Genomic DNA, 24,928 nt, shown 5'->3' with positions numbered 1-24,928 from the left:
AAGAAAAGCTTAATTATTATTCATTTCTTTCTTTCCAAACAAAATACAAGTTCACTTGTCTATAAAAGGAAACCTAAACATGTTTATAATACTTTTCTACAATCTTAAATCTAGAAAGAAAATACTATATTTTAGTGTACATACATTTATACCTAAGTTCTTTTAAATGAAATTTGATTTAAATTTTTCTAAACTTAAATACCATTCAATGATTTGCTTTAATTACTGCAAAAACTTTACAAAAAATTAAATACACAAAGGTATTTAAAATGCAAAGTTTACATACCTTGGCTTCCGAAATGCTAAACTGTATTGCTGGCAAGCCAGACCCACAGTGGGGGTATAAACGATAGGCATGAATTTCTCAAGGTCAGACATTAGCACGCTATAAAAGAGCTTTTCGTTTCTATCTTGGAGATCCATTAAGAGAAGATACCTGTGGAAATTGGACATAATGAGACCTATATTCCAACAAATCATGAAACAGCTGCTTGGAAATGTAAACATGTTGCAACAAAGTATTTTTTAGATCACAGAGAAAACATCTGATCAAAAAAGACTTTAGAAATATTCTTAAACATCTCAAAGAATGAAGAACCATATACCTGAGCAACTGTCATTTAAACATTAAAATCATTTTGCTGAAACAGCAGTTTTATTTGAAACCTGGAAAGACTTTGTATCTATTTTAAAATGAAAATACCAGTATAGATAGAATTTAAACATTATCTTAACTAAGTAAATAGACTTCATCCTATAAGTTTTAGTACTAAATAACCAAGGGAAATGACAAGTGGAAAATAAGAAATGTAAGCACCAATCCTAAAAATTACTAAGGTAGGCAAGTTCAAGAGAATTATTTGTATCAAATGGCCATTTCTTTCCAGAGGCATTGCTAATTCAGAGTTCTCTTTCTAAACATCAGCCTTATCGTGTTACCTGTAACCTTCAATAATTCATAGAATAAAATCCAAACTGGTCAGTACAACTTAAAATAGTCTTGCAAAATTGTACTTAATCCTACCAGCATTTTTAGGCTGATTTCCATTCCCTGGAAAAGTTGAAAATGCACAGAATTTGGAGTCAGATACAAGGATCCTAATGTTTAACAAACAGATGGGTTATACCAAACCCCTTTAACATTTGGGAAGATGATGACTTTCAGGCATGCTAAAATTGATTTAGTCACGAGTAAATCATCATTGCTAAGCCAATGATCAATTCTCAGACCTCAGCTTATTTTACCTGGCAAAACATCTGACACAGGTGCCCTTCCTTAGAACTCAATATACTTTTTTTACTTGACTTCCAGGATATCTTATTTTTCTTGGTTTTCCTCCTGTCTCAGTTCATTCCTGATTTTTTGTTGATTCATCCTCTTCTCTGAAAGCTCTCTAACACCCAAATCTAACACATTAGGAAATAAGTTTGGCTTTATCTTCAACATAGTATCAAAATCTAAACACCTTCATTGCTAACATCCTGGGTCTAATTTCTTACTTGGATTAATGTGACAGTTCCCTAAATATTCTTCCAGTTTACACTCTATTCTCAACATTGCAGACACTTCTTGAAATATAGGTCAGATCACATTGATCTTCGGTTCAAAATCTTGAATGGCTTCCCATTTCACCCAGAATAACACCAAAGCCCTTTAGTGGCCTTCAAAACCATTCATAATCTGTCCTCTACCTAACTTCCCCTCCCAACCTACCATTTTCCCCTAGCTCATTCTGCTCCAGGCACAGGTCTCTGCTGATCCTAGAACATAGCAGCTGAAGAACATTGTTGCTCAGATTTTCTCATGGTTAATCACCTCACTGCCTTTGATTATTCGCTCACGAATCACTTCCTCAATGAAGTCTATCCTGATTGATATAACAATACAATAACACAAACTGACTATACCCACCTTCAGCATTCTCAGCCGCTCCCCCTCTTTACTTTTTATTCATTAGCACCTGTCAATTTCTAGCATAGTTATTATGTTACTATTTACTATTTAATAATTTTTAAAAATAATTAACCTAAGTTCCATGAGGGCAGAGACCATGGTCTATAATCCCAATATCTCAAAAAGCACCTGACACTCAGTTGATGCTCAATAAATATTTGAGGAATACTCTGTGGTAAAAACATGAATGTGACCAGCTCTTATGAGGTAGAAGTAAATGGTCTAGGAAAAGAATATAAAATATAAAAATATCAGAGACTGAAAGAAAGACTTATGGAACAAATGAAAGGGATTACAAAGGAGTTAAAGAAGCAGCAAACGGGATTCCTGGGTGGCTCAGCAGTTTGGCGCCTGCCTTTGGCCCAGGGCGCAGTCCTGGAGTCCCGGGATCGAGTCCCGCATGGGGCTCCCGGCGTGGGGCCTTCTTCTCCCTCTGCCTGTGTCTCTGTCTCTCTCTCTCCTCTGTGTCTATCATGAATAAATAAATAAAATCTTAAAAAAAAAAAGCAGCAGCAAACATACACAATAGGCAAAGAGGTCAGCTTCTTTCCCCAGCTGCCCCTGTCATATCTCATGGGTTCATGAAAAGTAGCCATGGCAGGGACGGAGGTTATCCATGGGCTTAGCAACATAGATGTCCACTGATCAAAGCCAACCTGGCTACAGACACTGCTGAGTACCCCATCTGCAAGCAGAAAAGACCAGTTCTAAACACCATTCATATGGCACCATTCCAGAGGTGATCAGCAAGCTACCTGGTGGCAGGTTGATTAGAGTGGACTGGTTTCATCATGGAAGGGGTGGTGTTGGTTCATACTGAAATAAATACTCTGGATACAGATTTTGCTTTTCTTGCACACAATACTTCTGCCAAAACTAAACCATGGATTTACAGATGCCTTAAATACCATTATGGTATTCCACATAATACTGATTTTAATCAAAGAACTCAATTCAAATGAGAATAAATGAAGTGTGGCAATGGGCCCATATTCATGGAATTCACCAGGTTAGCTGGCTTGACAGAATGGTCTTCTGAAGACTCCATTACAGCACCAAGTAGGTGCCAACACCTTCCAAAGCTGGGGCAAGGTCCTCCAGGATGCTACATATGCTCTGAATCAGAGTCCAATATATGGTGCTATTTCACCTATAGCCAGGATTCAAAGGGCAAAGAACCAAGGGATGGAAATGGAAGTGGCACCACTCACTAAGACCCTCACTGACCCACTAGCAAAATTTCTGCTTCCTATCACCATGAACTTATGCTCTACTGGCCTAGAAGTTTTAGTTTCAAAGGGAGAAATGTTTCTACCAGAAACCAATAATTCCATTGAAGTGGAGTTAATACTACTGCTAGTCACTCTGGGCACCAAAAGCCTCTGAATCAAAAAGCAAGGAAAAGAGTTACTGCGATGGATGGGGTGACTGATCCTGAATACCAAAGGGAAGTTGGACTTTTACTCCATTTTTTTTTTTTTTAGTTATTTATGATAGTCACAGAGAGAGAGAGAGAGAGAGAGAGAGAGAGGCAGAGACACAGGCAGAGGGAGAAGCAGGCTCCATGCACCGGGAGCCCGATGTGGAATTTGATCCCGGATCTCCAGGATCGCGCCCTGGGCCAAAGGCAGGCGCCAAACCGCTGCCACCCAGGGATCCCCTTTTACTCCATTATTATAGTTATTATTATTATTAAAGATTTATTTACCTAAGAGAGAGTGTGCACATGTACGCAAGCAGGTGGATGGGCAGAGGGAGAGAATCCTCAAGCAGATACCCGCTGAGCCAGAAGCCCAATGCCAGGTTCCATCCCATGACGCTGAAACCATAACCTGAGATGAAACTAAGGGTCAGCTGCTCAAATGAATGAGCCACCCAGGTGCCCCATCTACTCCATTATTATTAACTCCCCTGCAAAAAGGAATTCTGCCAAAAGACTGCCTTTGGACTGAAACTGCAACTCTTCCCTTCCTTGGTTTCCTGCCTGCCAATCCGCCTACAGATTTAAGATTGATCAAGGCTCCATAATTATGTGAGCCAAAGAAATAAGGCGGAGGCAAGGTAGATGGCGGAGGAGTAGGGTCCCCATCTCACCTGGCCCCACCAACCTACCTAGATAACTTTCAAATCATCCTGAACACCTACAAATCCGACCTGAGACTTAAAGAGAGAACAGCCAGAATGCTACAGAGAGAAGGGTTTTCACTTCTAACAAGGTAGGAAGGTGGAAAAAAATAAAATAAAGAATCCAGCGGGGTTCTTTATCCTCGCGAGGAGCCAGGCTAAGGCCCCAGGGAGAGTCTCCAGGACCGGAAGGCGCAGCCGCGGAGAAGTGGGAACTTTAAAAATCTGCACCAGGGATCCCTGGGTGGCGCAGCGGTTTGGTGCCTGCCTTTGGCCCAGGGCGCGATCCTGGAGACCTGGGATCGAATCCCACATCGGGCTCCCAGTGCATAGAGCCTGCTTCTCCCTCTGCCTGTGTCTCTGCCTCTCTCTCTCTCTCTCTCTCTCTCTCTCTCTGTGACTATCATAAATAAATAAAAAAATTAAAAAAAATAAAAATCTGCACCAGATTCTTCCCGGACGCAAAGGCGCTTAGCAGGGAACTCGGGCAGGGTCGCAGGAGGGGCGGTGAGGCCTCCAGTCTTCCAGGGTCACTAACAGAGGAGGTGCGCCCGGGGGAGAGCGCCCCATATCCCGCGGGCCGAGCGCGGTAAAGGGCTGGAGCGCACCCGGCAGGGCCTTGGGGAGAAGCCAGTGGGTCAGGCGGGGGCTCCGGGGGAGGAGGGGGCTGCGTGGGCTCGGGAGCGCAATTCCAGTGCAGGCCCCAGATCCCAGGGCGCCAGGGACACAGCTGGGATCCTGTGCTCCCCTGGGACAGGCGGAGGTGGGGAGGGCACAGGACAGCAAGGATGCTCCTGCTGCTGGGTGCCCCTGAGCTGTGCTGGTCAGCGCCCCCACCCCAGGAGCATCCAGGCCAGTGCGGACTGGGAGATAGTTACTGCGGGAGCTGACTCCAGGGCTGGGGAGCTGGCCACCACCAGTGCTATTGTTCTTCCTGGTGTCACCTTGTGCCTGGGAGGAGCAGGGCCTCCAGGGGACAGAGGCCTCATGGGGTAAACAGTTCCCACTGAGCCAGCATCCGGTGGGGAGTGGGGCAGCTCCCCCACGTGCAGGCACCTGAGAATCAGCACAGAAACCCCTCCCCCAGGGGGATCCCTGGGGGCTCAGCAATTTAGCGCCTGCCTTTGGCCCAGGGCACAATCCTGGAGTCCCAGGATTAAGTCCCGAGAGGGGCTCCCAATTGGATCCTGATTCTCCCTCTGCCTGTGTCTCTGCCTCTCTCTCTCTCTCTCTCTCTCTCTCTCTGTCTCATAAATAAATAAATAAAATCTTAAAAAAAAAAAAAAAGAAGCTCCTCCCCCATAAGACCAGCTGGAAGGACAGAGGAAGAGCAAATTCTTCACCGAGCAGCAGTGAGCAGCACTGGAAAGCTCCAGGGGAGGTCGAGGGATTTACAGTATATAGAACTAGAGGGTACCCCTCCTTTTCTATTCCTTTTTCCGGTACAACTCATTTTTATATCAGACTATAAACTTCCAATTTTTTTTCTCTTTTCCCACCTTAACTATACTATTTTACCACCCCTTCATTTTTAAGTTTCTTCCTTTTCGACTTTCATATTTCTACAATTATAGGTCTTAGATATATTTTCCACTTCTAGATTCCCTTCAACATACTCAATTTTGTGATATATACAAGATACGATTTTTTTGTTTTGTGTGATTTTTTTGCTTTGTGTGATTTTTTTTGTTTTCTCTGGCTAATTTTGTTCTACAATGGGGGAAAAGTTAATACCTTCTAAAACATGACCAGTATCCACCCAGAACCAAGTGGTCACTGCTGGTTCACTCTGTGAGATTATATTCTCTCTTCATTCCCATTCAGCCCCCCTCTTTTATCTCATTTATGTTTTGGTGGTCAATAGTGGGGGTCTCTAAACTATTTCTGGTTTATGTAAATTTGGGACTGAGCATTTTCTAACATACAGAACTTAATATACTCAGAACCAAGAGGATGACCCTCTAGGACCCCTCAGGTAGACTACATTCTCCCTCCATTACAACTTCATCACCACCACCATCTCCCAGTACCCCTCTTTTTTCTCTTTTCTTTTTTTGCCTCTTTACTTTTGCTTTTTTCTCTTTTTTCTCTTTTTATTCTTCTTCTTTGGGATTCTTGGCCTTTTATTATTTGACTACTTTGTTTTAAAATTTGTTTTTCACTTTAGTGGTCCTTTTATTTTATTTCATTCTGATCTTTGTTTTCAATTTCTGGTCTCTGACCTTGTCAGAATCATCTAGGGTGAAATTTACTTAGGTTGTGGTTGATAGTCCGCTCAGACAGCCACTCTGCACTAAGCAAAATGACTAGAAGGAAGAACTCTCCACAAAAGAAAGAATGAGAAACAGTACTCTCTGCCACAGTTACAGAATTTGGATTACAATTTGATATCAGAAAGCCAATTCAGAAGCACAATTATAAAGCTACTGGTGCCTCTGGAAAAAAGCATAAAGGATTCAAGAGACTGCATGACAGCAGAATTTAGATCTAATTAAGCCAAAATTAAAAATCAATTAAATGAGATGCAATCCAAACTGGAGATCCTAATGACGAGCATTAATGAGGTAGAAGAAAGAGTGAGTAACATAGAAGACAAGTTGATGGCAAGGAAGGAAGCTGAGGAAAAAGGAGAAAAACAAAAGACCATGAGGAAAGGTTAAGGGAAATAAATGATAGCTTCAGAAGGAAAAATCTACATATAATTGGGGTTCCAAAGAGCACTGAGAGGACCAGAGGGCCAGAAAGCATATTAGAACAAATCATAGCTGAGAACTTCCCTAACTTGGGGGGGGAAAACAGGCATTCAGAAGATAGAGAAGTCCCCCCAAAACCAATAAAAACCGTTCAACACCTCAACATTTAATAGTGAAACTTGAAAATTCCAAAGATAAAGAGAAAATTCTTAAAGCAGCAAGAGACAAGCGATCCCTAACTTAAATGGGGAAAAATATTAGATTAACAGGAGACCTCTCCACAGAGACCTAGCAGGCCAAAAAGGGCGGGCAGGATATATTCACGGAACTAAATGAGAAGAACATGCAGCCAAGAATACTATATCCAGCAAGGCTCTCATTCAGAATAGAGGGAGAGAAAAAGCATCCAAGATAGGCAGAAACCAAAAGAATATGTGAGCACCAAACCAGCTCTGCAAGAAATATTAAGAGGGACTCTGTAAAAGAAAGAGGAAGCCCAAAGAAATAATCCACAAAAATAGGGACTGAATAGGTATTACGATGACACTAAATTCTTATCTTTCAATAGTTACTCTAAACGTGAACGGGCTAAATGATCCCATCAAAAGACGCAGGGTTTCAGAATGGATAAAAAAACAAGACCCATCTATCTATTTGCTGTCTACAAGAAACTCATTTGAGACCTAAGGACACCTACAGCCTGAAAATGAAAGGTTGGAAAACAATTTACCATTCAAATGGTCCTGAAAAAAAAGCTGGGGTAGCAATCTTCATATCACATAAATTAAAGTTTATCCCAAAGACTGTAGTAAGAGATGAAAAGGGATACTATATTATACTTAAAGGGTCTATCCAACAAGAAGACCTAACAATCATTTATGCCTCTAATGTGACATAAATATTCAATTACTAACCAAACTAAAGACATACTTAGAAAGGGGATCCCTGGGTGGCGCAGCGGTTTAGCGCCTGCCTTTGGCCCAGGGCGCGATCCTGGAGACCCGGGATCGAATCCCACATCAGGCTCCCAGTGCATGGAGCCTGCTTCTCCCTCTGCCTGTGTTTCTGCCTCTCTCTCTCTCTCTCTCTCTCTCTGTGCGACTATCATAAATAAATAAATAAAAAATTAAAAAAAAAAAAAAAAAGACATACTTAGATAATAATACACTAATAATAGGAGACTTCAACACAGTACTTTCTGCAAATGACAGATCTCTAAGCACAACATCACCAAAGAAACAAGAGCTTTAAATGATACACTGGACCAGATGGATTTCACAGATATATACAGAGCTTTGCATCTGAATCCAACTGAATACATATTCTTCTCAAGTGAATATGGAACTTTCTCTAGAACAGACCACATACTGGGTCACAAATCAGGTCTCAACCAATTCCAAAGGATTGGGATTGTCCCCTGTATATTTTCAGACCACAGTGCTTTGAAACTAGAATTCAATCACAAGAAGAAATTTGGAAGAAACTTAAACACCTGGAGGTTAAAAAGCATCCTGCTAAAAGATGAATGGGTCAACCAGGAAATTAGAGAAGAATTATAAAGATTCGTGGAAACTAATGAAAATGAAGATACAACCATTCAAAATATCTGGGATACAGCAAAAGCAGTCCGAATAGGGAAATACATTGCAATACAAGCATTCCTCAAAAAATTGGAAAAAACTCAAATATACAAGCTAACCTCACACTTAAGGGAACCGGAGGAAGAACAGCAAATAAAACCTACACCAAGCAGAAGAGAGTTAAAGATTCGAGCAGAATTCAATGAAATAGAGACCAGAAGAACTGTAGGACAGATCAACAAAACCAGGAGTTGGTTCTTTAAAAGAATTCATTAGATAAACCATTAGCCAGCCTTATTAAAAAGAAAAAAGACTCAAATTAATAAAATCATGAGAGGGGGGCACTTGACGGAATAAGCACTGGGTGATATATGTTGGCAAATTGAACTCCAATTTAAAATTAATAATAATAATAATAAAATCATGAGTGAAAAAAGAGAGATCACAACCAAAACCAAGGAAATATAATTTAAAAACTGTATTATGAGTAACTATACACCAATAAATTAGGCAATCTAGAAGAAATGGATGCATTTCTGGAAAACCACAATTTACCAAAACTGGAACAGGAAGAAACAGAAAACCTGAACAGGCCAATAACCAGGGAGGAAATTGAAGCAGTCATCAAAAACCTCCAAAGACACAAAAGTCCAGGGCCAGATGGCTTCTCAGGGGAATTCTATCAAAAGTTTATAGAAGAAACAATACCTATTCTACTAAACCGGTCCCGAAAGATATAAAGGGACAGAACACTTCCAAACTCATTTTATGAGGCTAGCATCACCTTAATTCCAAAACCAGACAAAGACCAATATCCCTGATGAATTATCAGGGATATTGGAGAATTATAGACCAATATCCCTGATGAACACAGATGCAAAAATTGTCAACAAGATACTAGTCAATAGGATCCAACAGTACATTAAAAGGAGAATTACAGACCAATATCAGGGATATTGGTCTATAATTATAGACCAAAAGGAGAATTATAGACCAATATCAAAAATTCTCAACAAGATACTAGCCAATAGGATCCAACAGTACATTAAGAAGATTATTCACCATGACCAAGTGGGATTTATCCCCAGGATGCAAGGTTGGTTCAATACTCGTAAAGCAATCAATGTGATAGATTATATCAACAAGAGAAAAAACAAGAACCATATGATCCTCTCAAAAGATGCAGAGAAAGCATTTGACAAAATACAGCATCCATTCCTGATAAAACTCTTCAGAGTGTACGGATAGAGGGAACATTCCTCAGCATCTTAAAAGCCATCTAAGAAAAGCCCACAGCAAATATCATTCTCAATGGGGAAACACTGGGAGCATTTCCCCTAAGATCAGGAACAGATAAGGATGTCCACTCTCACCACTGCTATTCGATATAGTACTAGAAGTACTGGCCTCAGCAACCAGACAACAAAAAGAATTAAAAAGCATTCAAATTGGCAAAGAAGAAGTCAAACTCTCCCTCTTCACAGATGACATGATACTCTACATAGAAAACCCAAAAGACTCCACCCCAAGATTGCTAGAACTCATACAGCAATTCAGCAGTGTGGCAGGATACAAAATCAATGCCCAGATATCAGTGGCATTTCTATAAACTAACAATGAGACTGAAGAAAGAGAAATTAAGGTGTCAATCCCATTTACAATTGCATCCAAAATCATAAGATACCTAGGAATAAACCTAACCAAAGAGTTAAAGGATCTATACCCTAAAAACTACAGAACACTTCTGAAAGAAACTGAGGAAGACACAGAGATGGAAAAACATTCCATGCTCATGGATTGGAAGAAATTAATGTTGTGAAAATGTCAGTGTTACCCAGGGCAATTTACACGTTCAATGCAATTCCTATCAAAATACTATGGACTTTCTTCAGAGAGTGGGAACAAATTATCTTAAGATTTGTGTGGAATCAAAAAGACCCCAAATAGCCAGGGGAATATTGAAAAAGAAAACCAGAGCCAGAGGCATCACAATATCAGGTTTCAAGTTGTACTACAAAGCAGTGGTCATCAAGACAGTATGGTACTGGCACAAAAACAGACACATAGATAAATGGAACAGAATAGAGAACTCAGAAATGGGCCCTCAACTCTACAGTCAACTAATATTTGACCAATCAGGAAAGACTATCCACTGGAAAAAAGGACAGTCTCTTCAATAAATGGTGCTGGAAAAATTAGACAGTCATTTGCAGAAGAATGAAACTAGACCATTCTCTTATACTATACACAAAGATAAACTCAAAATGGATGAAAGATCTAAATGTGAGACAAGAATCTATCAAAATCCTAGAGGAGAACACAGCCAACACCCTTTTTGAACTTGGCCACAGCAACTTCTTACAAGATACATCTATGAAGGCAAGGGAAACAAAAACAAAAATGAACTACTGGGACTTCATCAAGTTAAAAAGCTTCTGCACAGCAAAAGAAACAGTCAACAAAACTAAAAAACAACCTACAGAATGGGAGAAGATATTTGCAAATGACCTATCATATAAAGGGCTAGTATCCAAGATCTATAAAGAACTTATTAAACTCAACAGCAAAAAAACAAACAATCCAATCATGAAATGGGCAAAAGACATGAACAGAAATCTCACAGAGGAAGACATACACATGGCCAACAAGCACTTGAGAAAATGCTCTGTACCACTTGCCATCAGGGAAATACAAATCAAAACCACAGGGGATCCCTGGGTGGCGCAGCGGTTTGGCGCCTGCCTTTGGCTCAGGGCGCGATCCTGGAGACCCGGGATCGAATCCCACATCAGGCTCCCGGTGCATGGAGCCTGCTTCTCCCTCCGCCTGTGTCTCTGCCTCTCTCTCTCTCTCTCTGTGACTATCATAAATAAATAAAAAAAAAAAAAATTAAAAAAAAAAAAAACACAATGAGATACCACCTCACACCAGTAAGAGTAGGGAAAATTAACACAACAGGAAACCACAAATGTTGGAGAGGATGTGGAGAAAGGGGAACACTCTTGCACTGTTGGTGGGAATGTGAACTGGTGCAGCCACTCTGGAAAACTGTCTGGAGGTTCCTCAAAGAGTTAAAAATAGAGCTATCCTATGACCCATCAATTGCACTGCTGGGGATTTACCCCAAAGATAGAGATGCAGTGAAAGACCGAGACACCTGCACCCCAATGTTTATAGCAGCAATATCCACAATAGCCAAACTGTGGAAGGAGCCTCGGTGTCCATCGAAAGATGAATGAATAAAGAGGATGTGGTCTATATATACAATGGAATGTTACTCAGCCATTAGAAATGACAAATACCCACCATTTGCTTCAACGTGGATAGAACTGGAGCATATTATGCTGAGTGAATTAAGTCAATTGGAGAAGGACAAACATTATATGGTTTTATTCATATAAGGAATATAAAAAAACAGTGAAAGGGAATAAAGGGGAAAGGAGAGAAAATAAGTGGGAAATATCAGTGAGGGTGACAGAACATGAGAGACTCCTAACTCTGGGAAACGAAGAAGGGGTAGTGGAAGGGTAGGTGGGCGGGGGGATGGGGTAACTGGGTGACAGGCACTGAGCGGGGGCACTGGGTATTATACTATATGTTGGCAAATCAAACTCCAACAAAAAAATATACAAAAAAATAATGTGAGCCAATTCTTTAAAATAAATAAAATTTTTAAAGTCTCTCTATATAGGACCAGCCGGATATATATGCATGTATGTGTTGGTTCCTTTCCTCTGGAGAACCCTAATACAAATACTTCCTACGTGTTAGTCTGTTACTTCTTCTAACCTTTGCGACAATATTTTCAAATAACTCTATTTCTTTCAACTCAAAAATGAAAAACCTCAGGTTTAGAGAGTTTTAGTACCTTAATAAGACAGAGCCAAGCCACAGGCACAGGGCAAGGAAGACACAGTGGTCATGGCACTGGTGGTTGTAGTTTGCTCAAGGCCCCACTGCTGGTGAAATACAGCCAGAATTTCAACTGACAGCTCTCCAATTCCAAAGGTAGAGAACAATAGTACCTTCGTCTTTGTGCAAAGACAGAAACAGAATTCTAAAAGTGACCCAAATTTGTAGGAGTGCTAGAACCAGCCTTGGAAGTTGAAAAAGTATGCTTTTATCTACAATGAACCTAAAATCTAAAGCCATTATGACCTGGTTTTACTCTGCCTAAAAGGGCATTTCCAATAATTCACCTTCACAACAACCATTTGATCACAAGAGAAAAGTCGTCTCTCTGAGAATATAGTTTAGGAAAGAAAATTTTCTATTTTTCTAATGTTCCTACCAAGGGTAAATTTGTTTTAAAACATCATTGTATTTATAAGCAAATTCTTCTCAAACTTGACTACTCTTTCCAAATCACTTAATATTTTAATGTTCTCATCCAATAAACTACTAAGAAAAATATAAAAATCATCTTCAGGAATGTGTTACCTGTCAAAGTCAGAGGTCAGACGCTCAAAATTTTTAATGATTCTAAGAACCTGGATATCCTGACTGATGAAGCAAGGTGGCAACAATCCATGAATATTCAACTGTTGTCTTTCTTCCAGGGTAAAAGCCAAGTCCTAGGGATAAAAGAAAAACAATAATTTGAAGGAATAAAAACCAAAAATTATACACACACACACACAAAATTCCAACAAACACATGGAATTAAAAATCAGAAGATCTGGTCTTACCTAAACACAGCCATTCAACTTTGAGATCATGTGATCTCTCAATACCTGTTTCCTCATCTTTAAATATTAGAATACTATAAGTATTTTCATGTTGTTTGTTTTAAAATTAGGTAATGAAGAAAATGATGTGAAGATATGCAAATGAAAGATATAAATATTATTGCTGATATTCAATATACAAATGGGTAGGAGTTATAAGAGATTTTAAAATCATGAACATGAGTAGGTCACCTATGACCTGCTGTGCCTCCTCCTATAAAATAGTTCAGAAAATGCTTTATAGGATTGAGGCACTTGTTCCAACACTCCTTTTCCAAATTATCTCCTACTATTCTTAACTACACTCCTAGCTACACAAAATTTCTCACCATTGCCTGAACACAACATACTTTTATTCTTGCATGACACCATGGACAAAAATGTGTTCCCTGCTTCTTTGCCTTTCAAGTTTGACCTCAGATGCTCCTTCCTCTCCAAAGCCTTTCCAGACTCAGCCAGTATGCCCATTAGAAAACTATTATTATACTATGTTATTTGTTTACATAAACACTGACTATATAAAACATGAGGCTCAAAAACAAGCAAATATAACTGATGGGTTGATACAGAAATTCAGAATAGACTGAAGAGATTTGCTAGAATATAATATGAAGATAAGTAATAGCAGAGAAACCCCAGGAGTCCTTAATCTGGAAGAATGGAATGAACAGTTCCCCCTGGAGATGATGCCCCTAGAGCTACCGAAGCCCAAGACACTTCTTTGACTAGACTGACAGCTGTTGCCCTGGGTCTGGCAAAAGTGCTGATGGTCAGGTTCACTCACTGGAACCACGACTGATGCTTCTCAGACAATAAGGATGGTAGAAATGTGTTCACTAACTTTGTATTGAGCAACTCTACAGCCATCCTCCTCTGCCTCTAAAAGTTTCTTGTAATGGTAAAATAATAACTCCCAAATCTTGAGGAACTGTATTATTACTCTGGGAAAAAGACAATTTGGCTCATCCCAGATGTGGATGACCCTGATACTTGAGAAATGAATACGTCCAACCTCAAAAAGTAGGTAAAGGAGATCAACAGGCAAACAATTCTTTCTTCTAATTTTTTATATAGTTAGGCCCAATAATTCATGTCGCTGATGGAAAGCTTTATGTTTGATTAAACTCCTGCATCAGGGGGCAGACTGAAGAAAGTCAGATAGAGTTGTCCACTGAATGACCCCTAGTGGAGCTTCTAAACTGCCTACAAGGGCTAGCTGGGACCAATGGCTCCAGAACCTCCAGTACAAGAAACTTTACAATCCTGACTTCTCAAAAGGTCTCCAAGTGCTATCAGCACAGATGTCCAGTTCCCAGAGATTTTTCTCCAATAGCAGCCACTCTTATGACTGCAAAAGCCCCACTGTTACATGTTCAGTTGGGGGTCCTTGGAGCTGCTCTGCTCCCCAGCAACTGGATGGCCCCTTTCCTAAAGGATAATCCAGTATGTTCAACTGTGCCTGGCCCCACTACCCTCTACTGGAGGCCTGGAGAAGAGCAGACAGTGCACCTGTCAGTCCTTTGCCTAGGAGTTCCAGCAGGCAGCAGGAGAAAGGGGAACCCTCTTGCACTGTTGGTGGGAATGTGAACTGGTGCAGCCACTCTGGAAAACTGTCTGGAGGTTCCTCAAAGAGTTAAAAATAGATCTGCCCTACGACCCAGCAATTGCACTGCTGGGGATTTACCCCAAAGATACAGATGCAATGAAACACCAGGACACCTGCACCCCGATGTTTATAGCAGCAATGTCCACAACAGCCAAACTGTGGAAGGAGCCTCGGTGTCCATCAAAAGATGAATGGATAAAGAAGATGTGGTCTATGTATACAATGGAATATTACTCAGCCACTAGAAACGACAAATACCCACCATTTGCTTTAACCTGGATGGAACTGGAGCATATTATGCTGAGTGAAATAAGTCATTCGGAGAAGGACAAACATTATATGGTCTCATTCATCTGGGGAATATAAAAAATAGTGACAGGGAATAAAGGGGAAAGGAGAAAAAATGAGTGGGAAATATCAGAAAGGGAGACAGAACATGAGAGACTCCTAACTCTGGGAAACGAACTAGGGGTGGGGGAAGGGGAGGTGGGCGGGGGGTGGGGGTGACTGGGTGACAGGCACTTAGGGGGCACTTGATGGGATGAGCACTGGGTGTTATTCTATATGTTGGCAAATTAAACACCAATAAAAAATAAATTTAAAAAATAAAACTTAATAGAAACTGAAAAAAAAAATTTTAAAAAAGGAGACAATACTGCTGGCACCTTTTGCATGCCATTTTCTTTTTTTATGGTTTATGCTCCCCACCAGAATGCAAACTCCATGAGGTCAGGGATTTTTGTCTGTTTTTTGTTGTTGTTTTTCACTGCTTCATCCTTAATGGTTAGGAAAGTACCTGGCATAACTAGAATTCAGTAATTTGCTGCATAAATAAAATAGAAAGCTTTAAATATTTAACTTTAGAGAAATATTAGAATTTTAAAAAGAGTAAAATTATTGCTTAGGAAACTGATAAGCATATTAATTCTTGGTAAGTTAAATTTAAAATTAAAAGGAACTGGGGCACCTGGTAAGTTAAATTTAAAATTAAAAGGAACTGGGGCACCTGGGTGGCTCAGCTGTTTAAGTGCCCAACTCTTGATTTGATTTTGTCTCAGACCATAATCTCAGGATTTTAAGACTGAGCCCCTCCCTCATTGGGCTTCATGCTGGGCACAGAGCCTGCTTAAGATTCTCTCTCTCCCTTGGGACTCCTCGGTGGCTCAGTGATTGAGCATATGCCTTTGGTTCAGGTTGTAATCCCAGGGTCCTGGGATCGAGTCCTGCATCAGGCTCCCTCCCAGCTTCTCCCTCTGCCTATTCTCTCCCTCTCTCTCCCTGTCTCTCATGAATAAATAAATAAAATCTTAAAAAAAAAAGATTCTCTCCCTCTGCCCCCCCCCAAATAATACATGCAAAAATAAAATTAAACAAAAAAAAGATATTTGTATAAAAAAGTAACTATAAAACGGAAAGCACACTCCACTTGTTATATCTTTAACTGGGAAGACTGATCATTTTAGGCAAAAATGTCATGGATCACTATAGATTAAAACAGAATCAAGTACAGCAATGTATTTGAAAAAGAAAGAAAATTCAACAGATTTTCCTCTAGCTCAAAATGAAAAATTTGGAAATTAAAAAATGGGAAAAAACAAGAGTAAAGTTAAAAATCTCAAAAATACATGACCATATGTAAAAAGCAACAAGCTTCTGAATACTATGCCTTAAAAATCTACCTGCAAAATAATAATCAAAATTATCAATATTCTGAGAATAAGGCTTATTATCAGAAGCACTAACATATGCTCCTGTGTTCACTTAATAACGGCACTTAATCATTTATTGTTAGCCAGTATTTTTATTTTTACATAGATTTTCCAATGTTGGGCAGCCCGGGTGGTTCAGTTCAGTGGTTTAGCATCACCTTCAGCCCAGGGTGTGGTCCTTGGGACCCGGGATCGAGTCCCACGTCAGGTTCCCTGCATGGAATGGAGCCTGCTTCTCCCTCTGTCTGTGTCTGTGCCTCTGCCTCTCTCTCTCTCTCTCTCTCTCTCTCTCTCATGGATAAATAAAGAAAATATTTTTAAATTTAAAAAAAAAAAAAAGATTTTCCAATGTTGGTCTGACCTAAGAGGTCTCCTGTAGCTTTTGCCACGTAAATGACAATGCCATCTGACTCTTTTGCTATCCTTTGGTAGTAACTACAAACACCCACATACTGTTAGCCAAATATTCTATGGCATAATAAAGTGTCAGTTCAACTCTTAACCACCACCACCATCAAAAACAAAACAAAAAACCTAGGGCTTAAAAATCTGGGGATTGGGGCCAAGTTAAAGTCCTATGACTGGGTTCATATTCTATTACTACCCTTTATGAATTAAAAAAAAGGTCAATGAATAAGCAAACTTAAATCTTAAAATCCCTGAAAATTTAAAAAAATATATATAGCATGATTTCCCTTAAATCAGTTAAGAATGACACATCAATGTGATTCCTACCAAACAGCAGCTTCCCAGAAAGTATTCAGAGAAATAATAAGTGGAATTTTGAACCATTTAATGATCTTGGTTCTATGTTTCATTTTTTTTCATACTAACAGATATATTCATATATATTTTTTAGAAATTATAAACAGTAGCTTAGTACATTCTCCTTACTAAACACTAGCTTAATAAGGTGAAACACTAGCTTAATACATTCTCCTCATTAAAAGCTGATGTAACAAATACCTGTTTCAAAGAATTCTTACCTCAGGGTTATGCTGCAGGGCCTATCCAGCAAAGGATAGTGTATCCAAAGTATACATGCAGCTTCTAACTTTCATTTGATTTCTACTAAGTCTTTCATGTAGTTAAAAAGTTTAGACTTCTATACATATATTAGATTTCTAGACCACCTATAATTTTAATTCCCTAAAAGCTTTCTCATACACCAGATCCCTAGACAGCAGAATGGTATGCTATTTCACTGCCGAGGACAGCACACAGGATAACTATTCTTCTGGACTCTACTAATTGATCTATGTATCTCTTCTTGAGAAAACTGAGACTATCAAGCAGAAATGAAAACAAAATTCCTGGCATAACAAGAGATTTATATTATAACTGTGTTTGCACCTGAGAAAGAAACATTGTCCTGAGTAATGTATCAGAAATGATTACCATAAAAATAGAATAGATAACAATCTGAATTCTGTACTAACCATCTTTAATGCTTGCAATAAACTTCAGTAATTTGCCTTGTTTTTTCCTGAATAAAGGCTCAAAGTAATCAAGCAGAATGGAAAAAAGGAAAACATCTAAGTCACAAAAATCTTTAAGTAATCTACATATAAATACTTCATTATAAAATGCATTTATTGTAATGTTTGTTTTTGCTATTTATTATTCTGAAATAAAGATATCAAAGTGGCTTAGCTCTAAATGTCAGTATTTTCAAATGTATTAGCATACGTTATATGCACATTCTGTAACTATAGAAGGAAAAATGGTACTAATTTGTCCTGGACATATACTGAAGGATTCCTTCCCCCAAGTCTTCCAGAGTGCCAAATATTGATCTTAGAAATTGATTTTTTTAATTCTAATTAAAAATGTAGATTATGACTTCCAGAATTTTCCTGGTGTATGCAACCTCATTCCTTCAAAAAGCCAGGGACCCAGATGGGATATACATTTCCAAAGTAAAGTTTTTAAATGATTATTTTGAGTGCATTCAGCTGTGTAACCAAATACTTTAGTGACAGTCTCCTCAAAAGGCAGAAAATCAATTATTTAAAACCAACAATATATTAACAGCAGCTTCTTTAAGAAAAACATTTGGTGTCATTATATAGCAATTAATTTTTACTCATATCTTTATAGATCTTGGAAACTAGCCCTCTTTCTGATACGTCATTTGCAAATATCTTTTCCCATTCTGGAGGTTGTTTTTTAGTTTTGTTGACTGTTTCTTTTGCTGTGTAAAAGCTTATCTTGGTGAAGTCCCAATAGTTCATCTTTGCTTTTGTTTCTCTTGCCTTCATGGATGTATCTTGCAAGAAGTTACTGCGGCCAAGTTCAAAAAGGATGTTGCCTGTGTTCTCCTCTAGGATTTTGATGGAATCTTGTCTCACATTTAGATCTTTCACCCATTTTGAGTTTATCTTTGTACAGTGCAAGAGAGTGGTCTAGTTTCATTCTTCTGCATGTGGATGTCCAATTTTCCCAGCACCATTTATTGAAGAGACTGTCTTTTTTCCAATGGATAGTCTTTCCTCCTTTGTTGAATATTAGTTGACCATAAAGTTGAGGGTCCACTTCTGGATTCTCTATTCAGTTCCATTGATCCATGTGTCTGTTTTTGTGTCAGTACCACACTGTCTTGATGACCACAGCTTTGTAGTACAACTTGAAATCAGATATTGTGATGCCTCTGGCTATGGTTTTCTTTTTTAATATTCCCCTGGCTATTCGGGGTCTTTTCTGATTCCACACAAATCTTAAGATAATTTGTTCCAACTCTCTGAAGAAAGTCCATGGTATTTTGATAGGGATTGCATTAAACGTGTAAACTGCCCTGGGTAACACTGACATTTTCACAATATTAATTCATCCAATCTATGGGCATGGAACATTTTTCCATCTCTTTGTGTCTTCCTCAATTTCTTTCAGAAGTATTCTGTAGTTTTTACGGTATAGATCCTTTACCTCTTTATTAAACTCAACAGCAAAGAAACAAACAATCCAATCATGAAATGGGCCAAAGACATGAACAGAAAACCCAGAGGAAGACATACACACGGCCAACAAGCACATGAGAAAATGCTCCGCACCACTTGTCATCAGGGAAATACAAATCAAAACCACAATGAGATACCACCTCACACCAGTAAGAGTAGGGAAAATTAACACAACAGGAAATGACAAATGTTGGAGAGGATGTGGAGAAAGGGGAACACTCTTGCACTGTTGGTGGGAATGTGAACTGGTGCAGCCACTCTGGAAAACTGTCTGGAGGTTCCTCAAAGAGTTAAAAATAGATCTGCCCTACGACCCAGCAATTGCACTGCTGGAGATTTACCCCAAAGATACAGATGCAGGGAAACACCGGGACACCTGCACCCTGATGTTTATAGCAGCAATGTCCACAATAGCCAAACTGTGGAAGGAGCCTCGGTGTCCATCGAAAGATGAATGGATAAAGAAGATGTGGTCTATGTATACAATGGAATATTACTCAGCCACTAGAAACGACAAATACCCACCATTTGCTTCGACATGGATGGAACTGGATGGGATTATGCTGAGTGAAATAAGTCAATTGGAGAAGGACAAACATTATATGGTCTCATTCATCTGGGGAATATAAAAAATAGTGAAAGGGAATAAAGGGGAAAGGAGAAAAAATGAGTGAGAAATATCAGAAAGGGAGACAGAACATGAGAGACTCCTAACTCTGGGAAAAGAACAAGAGGTGGTAGAAAGGGGGGTGGGGGTGACTGGGTGACGGGCACTGAGGGGGGCACTTGATGGGATGAGCACTGGGTGTTATTCTATATGTTGGCAAATTGAACACCAATAAAAAATAAATATACAAAAAAAACTTTACTTATATCTAATATAAAGTTATTTAAATTGGTAGAAGTAATGTTTACAAAAATGTATCTAGGGCAGCTTGGGTGGCTCAGCGGTTTAGCACTGCCTTCAGCCCAGGGCCTGATCCTGGAGACCTGGGATCGAGTCCCATATCAGGCTCCCTGCATGGAGCCTGCTTCTCCCTCTGCCTATGTCTCTGCCTCTCTCTCTCTCCCTCTCTCTCTTCTCTCTCTCTCTGTATGCCTCTCATGAATAAATAAATAAAATCTTTTTAAAAAATTATCTAAAATATACTTGGCGCTAAAGGGAGGGAAAAACAAAACCAGAGAGGGAGACAAACCATAAGAGACTCTCAACTATAGGAAGTAAACTGAGGTTTGCTGGAGGGGAAATGGGTCAGGGGGATGGGGTAACTGGGTGATGGGCACTAAGGAGGGCACAGGATGTACTGAGTACGTTATATACAACTGATGAATCATTAAACTCTTCCTCTGAAACAAATAATACACTACATGTTTATTGAATTTAAATTAAAAATAAATAAAATATACTTGGCCCTAAATACCCTAAAATCTACATCAAAATATCATAACTGTAACATCTAAAAATAATTTCATCTAGGTATTATAAGATATCGCAAGCATAACTATTTTGTAGTTACAAGTGACATGTTTGTTTAATTAAAAGACAGAAGATCTCTACCTAAGAGAGCAAATGGATTTTTAAAATACTGGATGAGAGGTTTCATTAAATAGCTTAAGTATTTCTCACTTAAAATTCAGGTGACTAATCTTTACAGATTCCTTATAAAGCTGAGAAATTATTTTTTTTTTAATTTTTTTATTTATTTATGATAGTCACACACAGACAGAGAGAGAGGCAGAGACACAGGCAGAGGGAGAAGCAGGCTCCATGCCCCGGGAGCCCGACATGGGATTCAATCCCGGGCCTCCAGGATCATGCCCTGGGCCAAAGGCAGGCGCTAAACCGCTGCGCCACCCAGGGATCCCTAAAGCTGAGAAATTATTAACCATCACTGTTAATACTACATTTTTCAAACATAGCTCTTGATAGTATGTGTAGTGACTATTCATTTATGAACCAGAAATACCAAGATTATAAAATAACCATTTATTGTTACTTTGATTTAATTCTTTGAGCTAATCAAAGAATCTATAGAGTATGAAAATTAGATGGCAATTTAACACATTACCAACTAAATTACACATAAACTTGTAAATGTCCCTTTCCTATTCCTGAATAATGAGGAGAAGGAGGCTTTTCCTCCTCCTCTCGGGATTAGTGAGTTGTCCTCCAATGTACTTCCATAACATCATATACTTCTGTCATGAAACTTCTAGTACTTCATTATTTCTGCTGAAGCGCTGTTTTACCCAGAAGTCTAGGTGCTTCTGGAGGTTAAGATGGAGCAGGGCCTCAATAAGTTTTCAATAAACAAATGGATGAATATATGAATCTGAAAAACTTTTTCATTTCCATGTGGTTCAATTCTATGTACAGATCTTCCTCAACTTACAATGGAGTTATATCCTGATAAACCCCTTGTAAATTGAAAATACCATTAAGTCGAAAATGCATTTAACACATCTAACCTACCAAAAATCAACAGCTTAGTCCAACCTACCTTAAATGTGCTTAAGACACTTACATTGGCCTACAGTTACAAATTATCTTATACAAAGTCTATTATATAAAAAAGTACTCAATACACTCATGTAACTGATTAAATATTACACTGTAAGTGAAAAACGGAATAGACATATATGTACAGAATGGTTATAAGTGTACTGGTTGTTTACCCTTGTGATTATGTGGCTGACCACATGCTGCAGCTTGCTGCCACTGCTTACTATCACAAGACAGGATCATACCACATATTATTAGCCCTGGAAAATACCAAAATTCAAACTTCAAAATACAGTTTCCACTGAACACATATCACTTTCATACATGTACCTAATCACAGACACTAAAGGACTCGGAAGATAGAATTCATGAGTCTTTCAATGTAGGCATCTTTTTTTTCACTAGGGAACTTAGTATTTCCTTCCATTGTAAAAGAAGATAATAAAAGAAGTAGTAGTAGTTCCTGTGACTGTCATAAATAGAAACAATATTTTATCACATTAAACTTCTGGCATATATCTTGAAAAAAACATTTTTGTCTATCATTACTTTGAAATTACAGTAGATTTAGACCCACAGTAAGTTTGTTTTAGAACATGAAGAAGTACACAAGCTAGTCATGTCGACAACCTCCGTATCAGTCTCTTTAAAAAATGAAATTTTACTTTAAATTGCTCATATTTTTTAAAGGTTTTATTTATTTATTCATGAGAGACAGAGAGAGAGAGGAGAGAGAGAGAGAGAGAGGCAGAGACATAGGCAGAGGGAGAAGCAGGCTTCATGAAGGGAGCCCGACGTGGGACTTGATCCCGGGTCTCCAGGATCACACCCTGGGACGAAGGTGGCGCTAAACCGCTGAGCCACCAGGTTGCCCAAATTGTTCATATTTAAATAGAGTCTTGCTATTTAAGTCTTTCATAAAGGGGAATAGATCTTATATCACACATTTATTTTTTAGTACTTTGATAGCTGTATCATACTTGGTTTCTTTTATAATACTATGCATTCTATTTATCTGGAACCATTTATTTAAGAAAGCTGTGGACTTCAAATTTCCAAAGGGATTTTGGTACAAAATATTTTAAGAACTGTTGCAGATAGTGAAGGAAAGAAAAGCAACAAAACTAAAAAACAACCTATGGAATAGAAGAAAATATTTGTAAATGATGTATCTGATAAAGGGTTAGTATCCAAAATCTATAAAGAATTTATAAAACTGAACACCCAAAACCTAATAATCCAATTAAAAAATAGGCAGAAGAGGGGTGCCTGGGTGGCTCAGTCAGTTAAATGTCTGACTCTTGATTTCGGCTCGGGTCACATCTCAAGGTTGTAGGATCACGGCCTAAGTTGGGGGCTCAACTTAGGCCTTGAGGGACCAGGGACCCATGCCAGGGACCATGCTCAGTGGGGAGTCTGCTTGAAATTTTCTCTCTCCCTCTGCCCCTCCCCCCTAAAATAAATAAATAAAATCTTTTTTAAAAATGGGCAGAAGACATGAAGAGACATACTTCCAAAGAAGACACACAGATGGCTAACAGACACATGAAAAGATGCTCAAAATCATTCATTATCAGAGAAGTGCAAGTCGAAACTACAATGAGGTATCACCTCAAACCTGCAGAATGGCTAAAATCAACAACACAAGAAATAACACGTATTGGTAAAAAGGTGGAGAAAAAGGAACCTTCATGCTCTGTTGGTGGGAATGCAAACTGGTGCAGCTGCTCTGGAAAACTGTATGGAGTTTCTTCAAAAAGTTAAAAGCAGAACTACTCTATGATCTAACAATTGCACTACTATATACTTATCAAAGGATACAAAAATATTAATTCAATGAAATATATGCACCTCAATGTTTATGGAAGCATTATCTACAATAGCCAAATTATGAAAACAGCTCAAGTGTCCATCAACTAATGAATGGATAAAGATGTGGTGTGTGTGGGATCCCTGGGTGGCGCAGCAGTTTAGCGCCTGCCTTTGGCCCAGGGCATGATCCTGAAGACCCAGGATCAAATCCTATGTCGGGCTACCGGTGCATGGAGCCTGCTTCTCCCTCTGCCTATGTCTCTGCCTCTCTCTCTCTCTGTGACTATCATAAATAAATAAAAATTTAAAAAAAAAGATGTGGTGTGTGTGTATGTGTGTGTGTGCAATGGAATATTACTCAGCCATAAAAAAGAGTGAAATCTTGCCATTTGCAATGACATGGATGGAGCTAAAGTATAATGCTAAGGGAAATAAGCTGTGCCCCAGGAAAGATAAAGATAAGAGAAAGATAAATACTACATGATCTCACTCAAATGTAAAATTTAAGGAATAAAACAAACAAGCAAAGGGAAAAAAAGAGAGAAACAAACCAAGAAAGAGACTCTTAACCATAGAGAACTGATGGTTACCAGAAGAAGGGAGGTGAGGTGGGAGGATGAGTTAAAGAGGTGACAGGGACTAAGGAGAACATTGGTCTGATGAGCACTGGGTGATGTATGGAAGAGTTCAATCACTATATTGTACACCTGAAACTATATGACACTATCTGGAATTTAAATAAAACTTAAAAAAAAAAAAAGAACTGTTGCAGAGAACTATGTTTCAGTGTCCAAGGGATACATACTTCACTTATCAACATGATATTCCCAGAAACGCCACAAGATGGCTTTCTTACTTCAGATCCACAGTTGATATTTTTCAGAAATGTTTTGTCTCCTTTTACTTTATGGGAGATTGTCATTGGTATTGGTCAGGGGTCTCCACAGAAACAGAACAAATAGGGTGAGTGTATAAACATCACATATATGAAGAAATTTATTATAAGGAATTGGCTCATGCAAATATGAAGTCTGCTAAGTCCTCAGATCTAAAGTTAGCAAGTTGGGGACCCAGGAGAGCCAATGGTGTTGTTCCAGTCCAAACCCAAAGACCTGAGAAATCAGGAGAGCTGACAGTATAGTTCTAGTCGAAAGGCCAGCAGGTTTAAGACCCAGGAAGAGCCAGTGTTTAAGTTCAAATCTAAAGGTAGGGAAAAAAAACTGATGTCCCACCTTGAAAGCAGTCAGACAAGAAGGATTCCCT

General features: G+C 39.0%; 1 protein-coding gene across 1 annotated transcript in view; it reads right to left on the bottom strand.

Annotated features, from left to right (window-relative positions):
• Positions 1 to 24,928, bottom strand: part of ME1 (malic enzyme 1) — a 196,219-nt gene that overhangs the window by 155,914 nt on the left and 15,377 nt on the right. Inside the window, exons 2-3 of the mRNA XM_041752514.1 lie at positions 12,792 to 12,925; positions 287 to 436 (exon numbers count right to left, since the gene is read on the bottom strand). Coding sequence (XP_041608448.1) covers positions 287 to 436; positions 12,792 to 12,925 — 284 coding nt within the window. The remainder of the gene's footprint in view (positions 1 to 286; positions 437 to 12,791; positions 12,926 to 24,928) is intronic.

This window comes from Vulpes lagopus, chromosome 1, assembly GCF_018345385.1.
Source record: "Vulpes lagopus strain Blue_001 chromosome 1, ASM1834538v1, whole genome shotgun sequence".
Classification (NCBI taxonomy): Eukaryota; Metazoa; Chordata; class Mammalia; order Carnivora; family Canidae; genus Vulpes; species Vulpes lagopus.
This window is presented reverse-complemented; position numbering and strand designations above follow the sequence as displayed.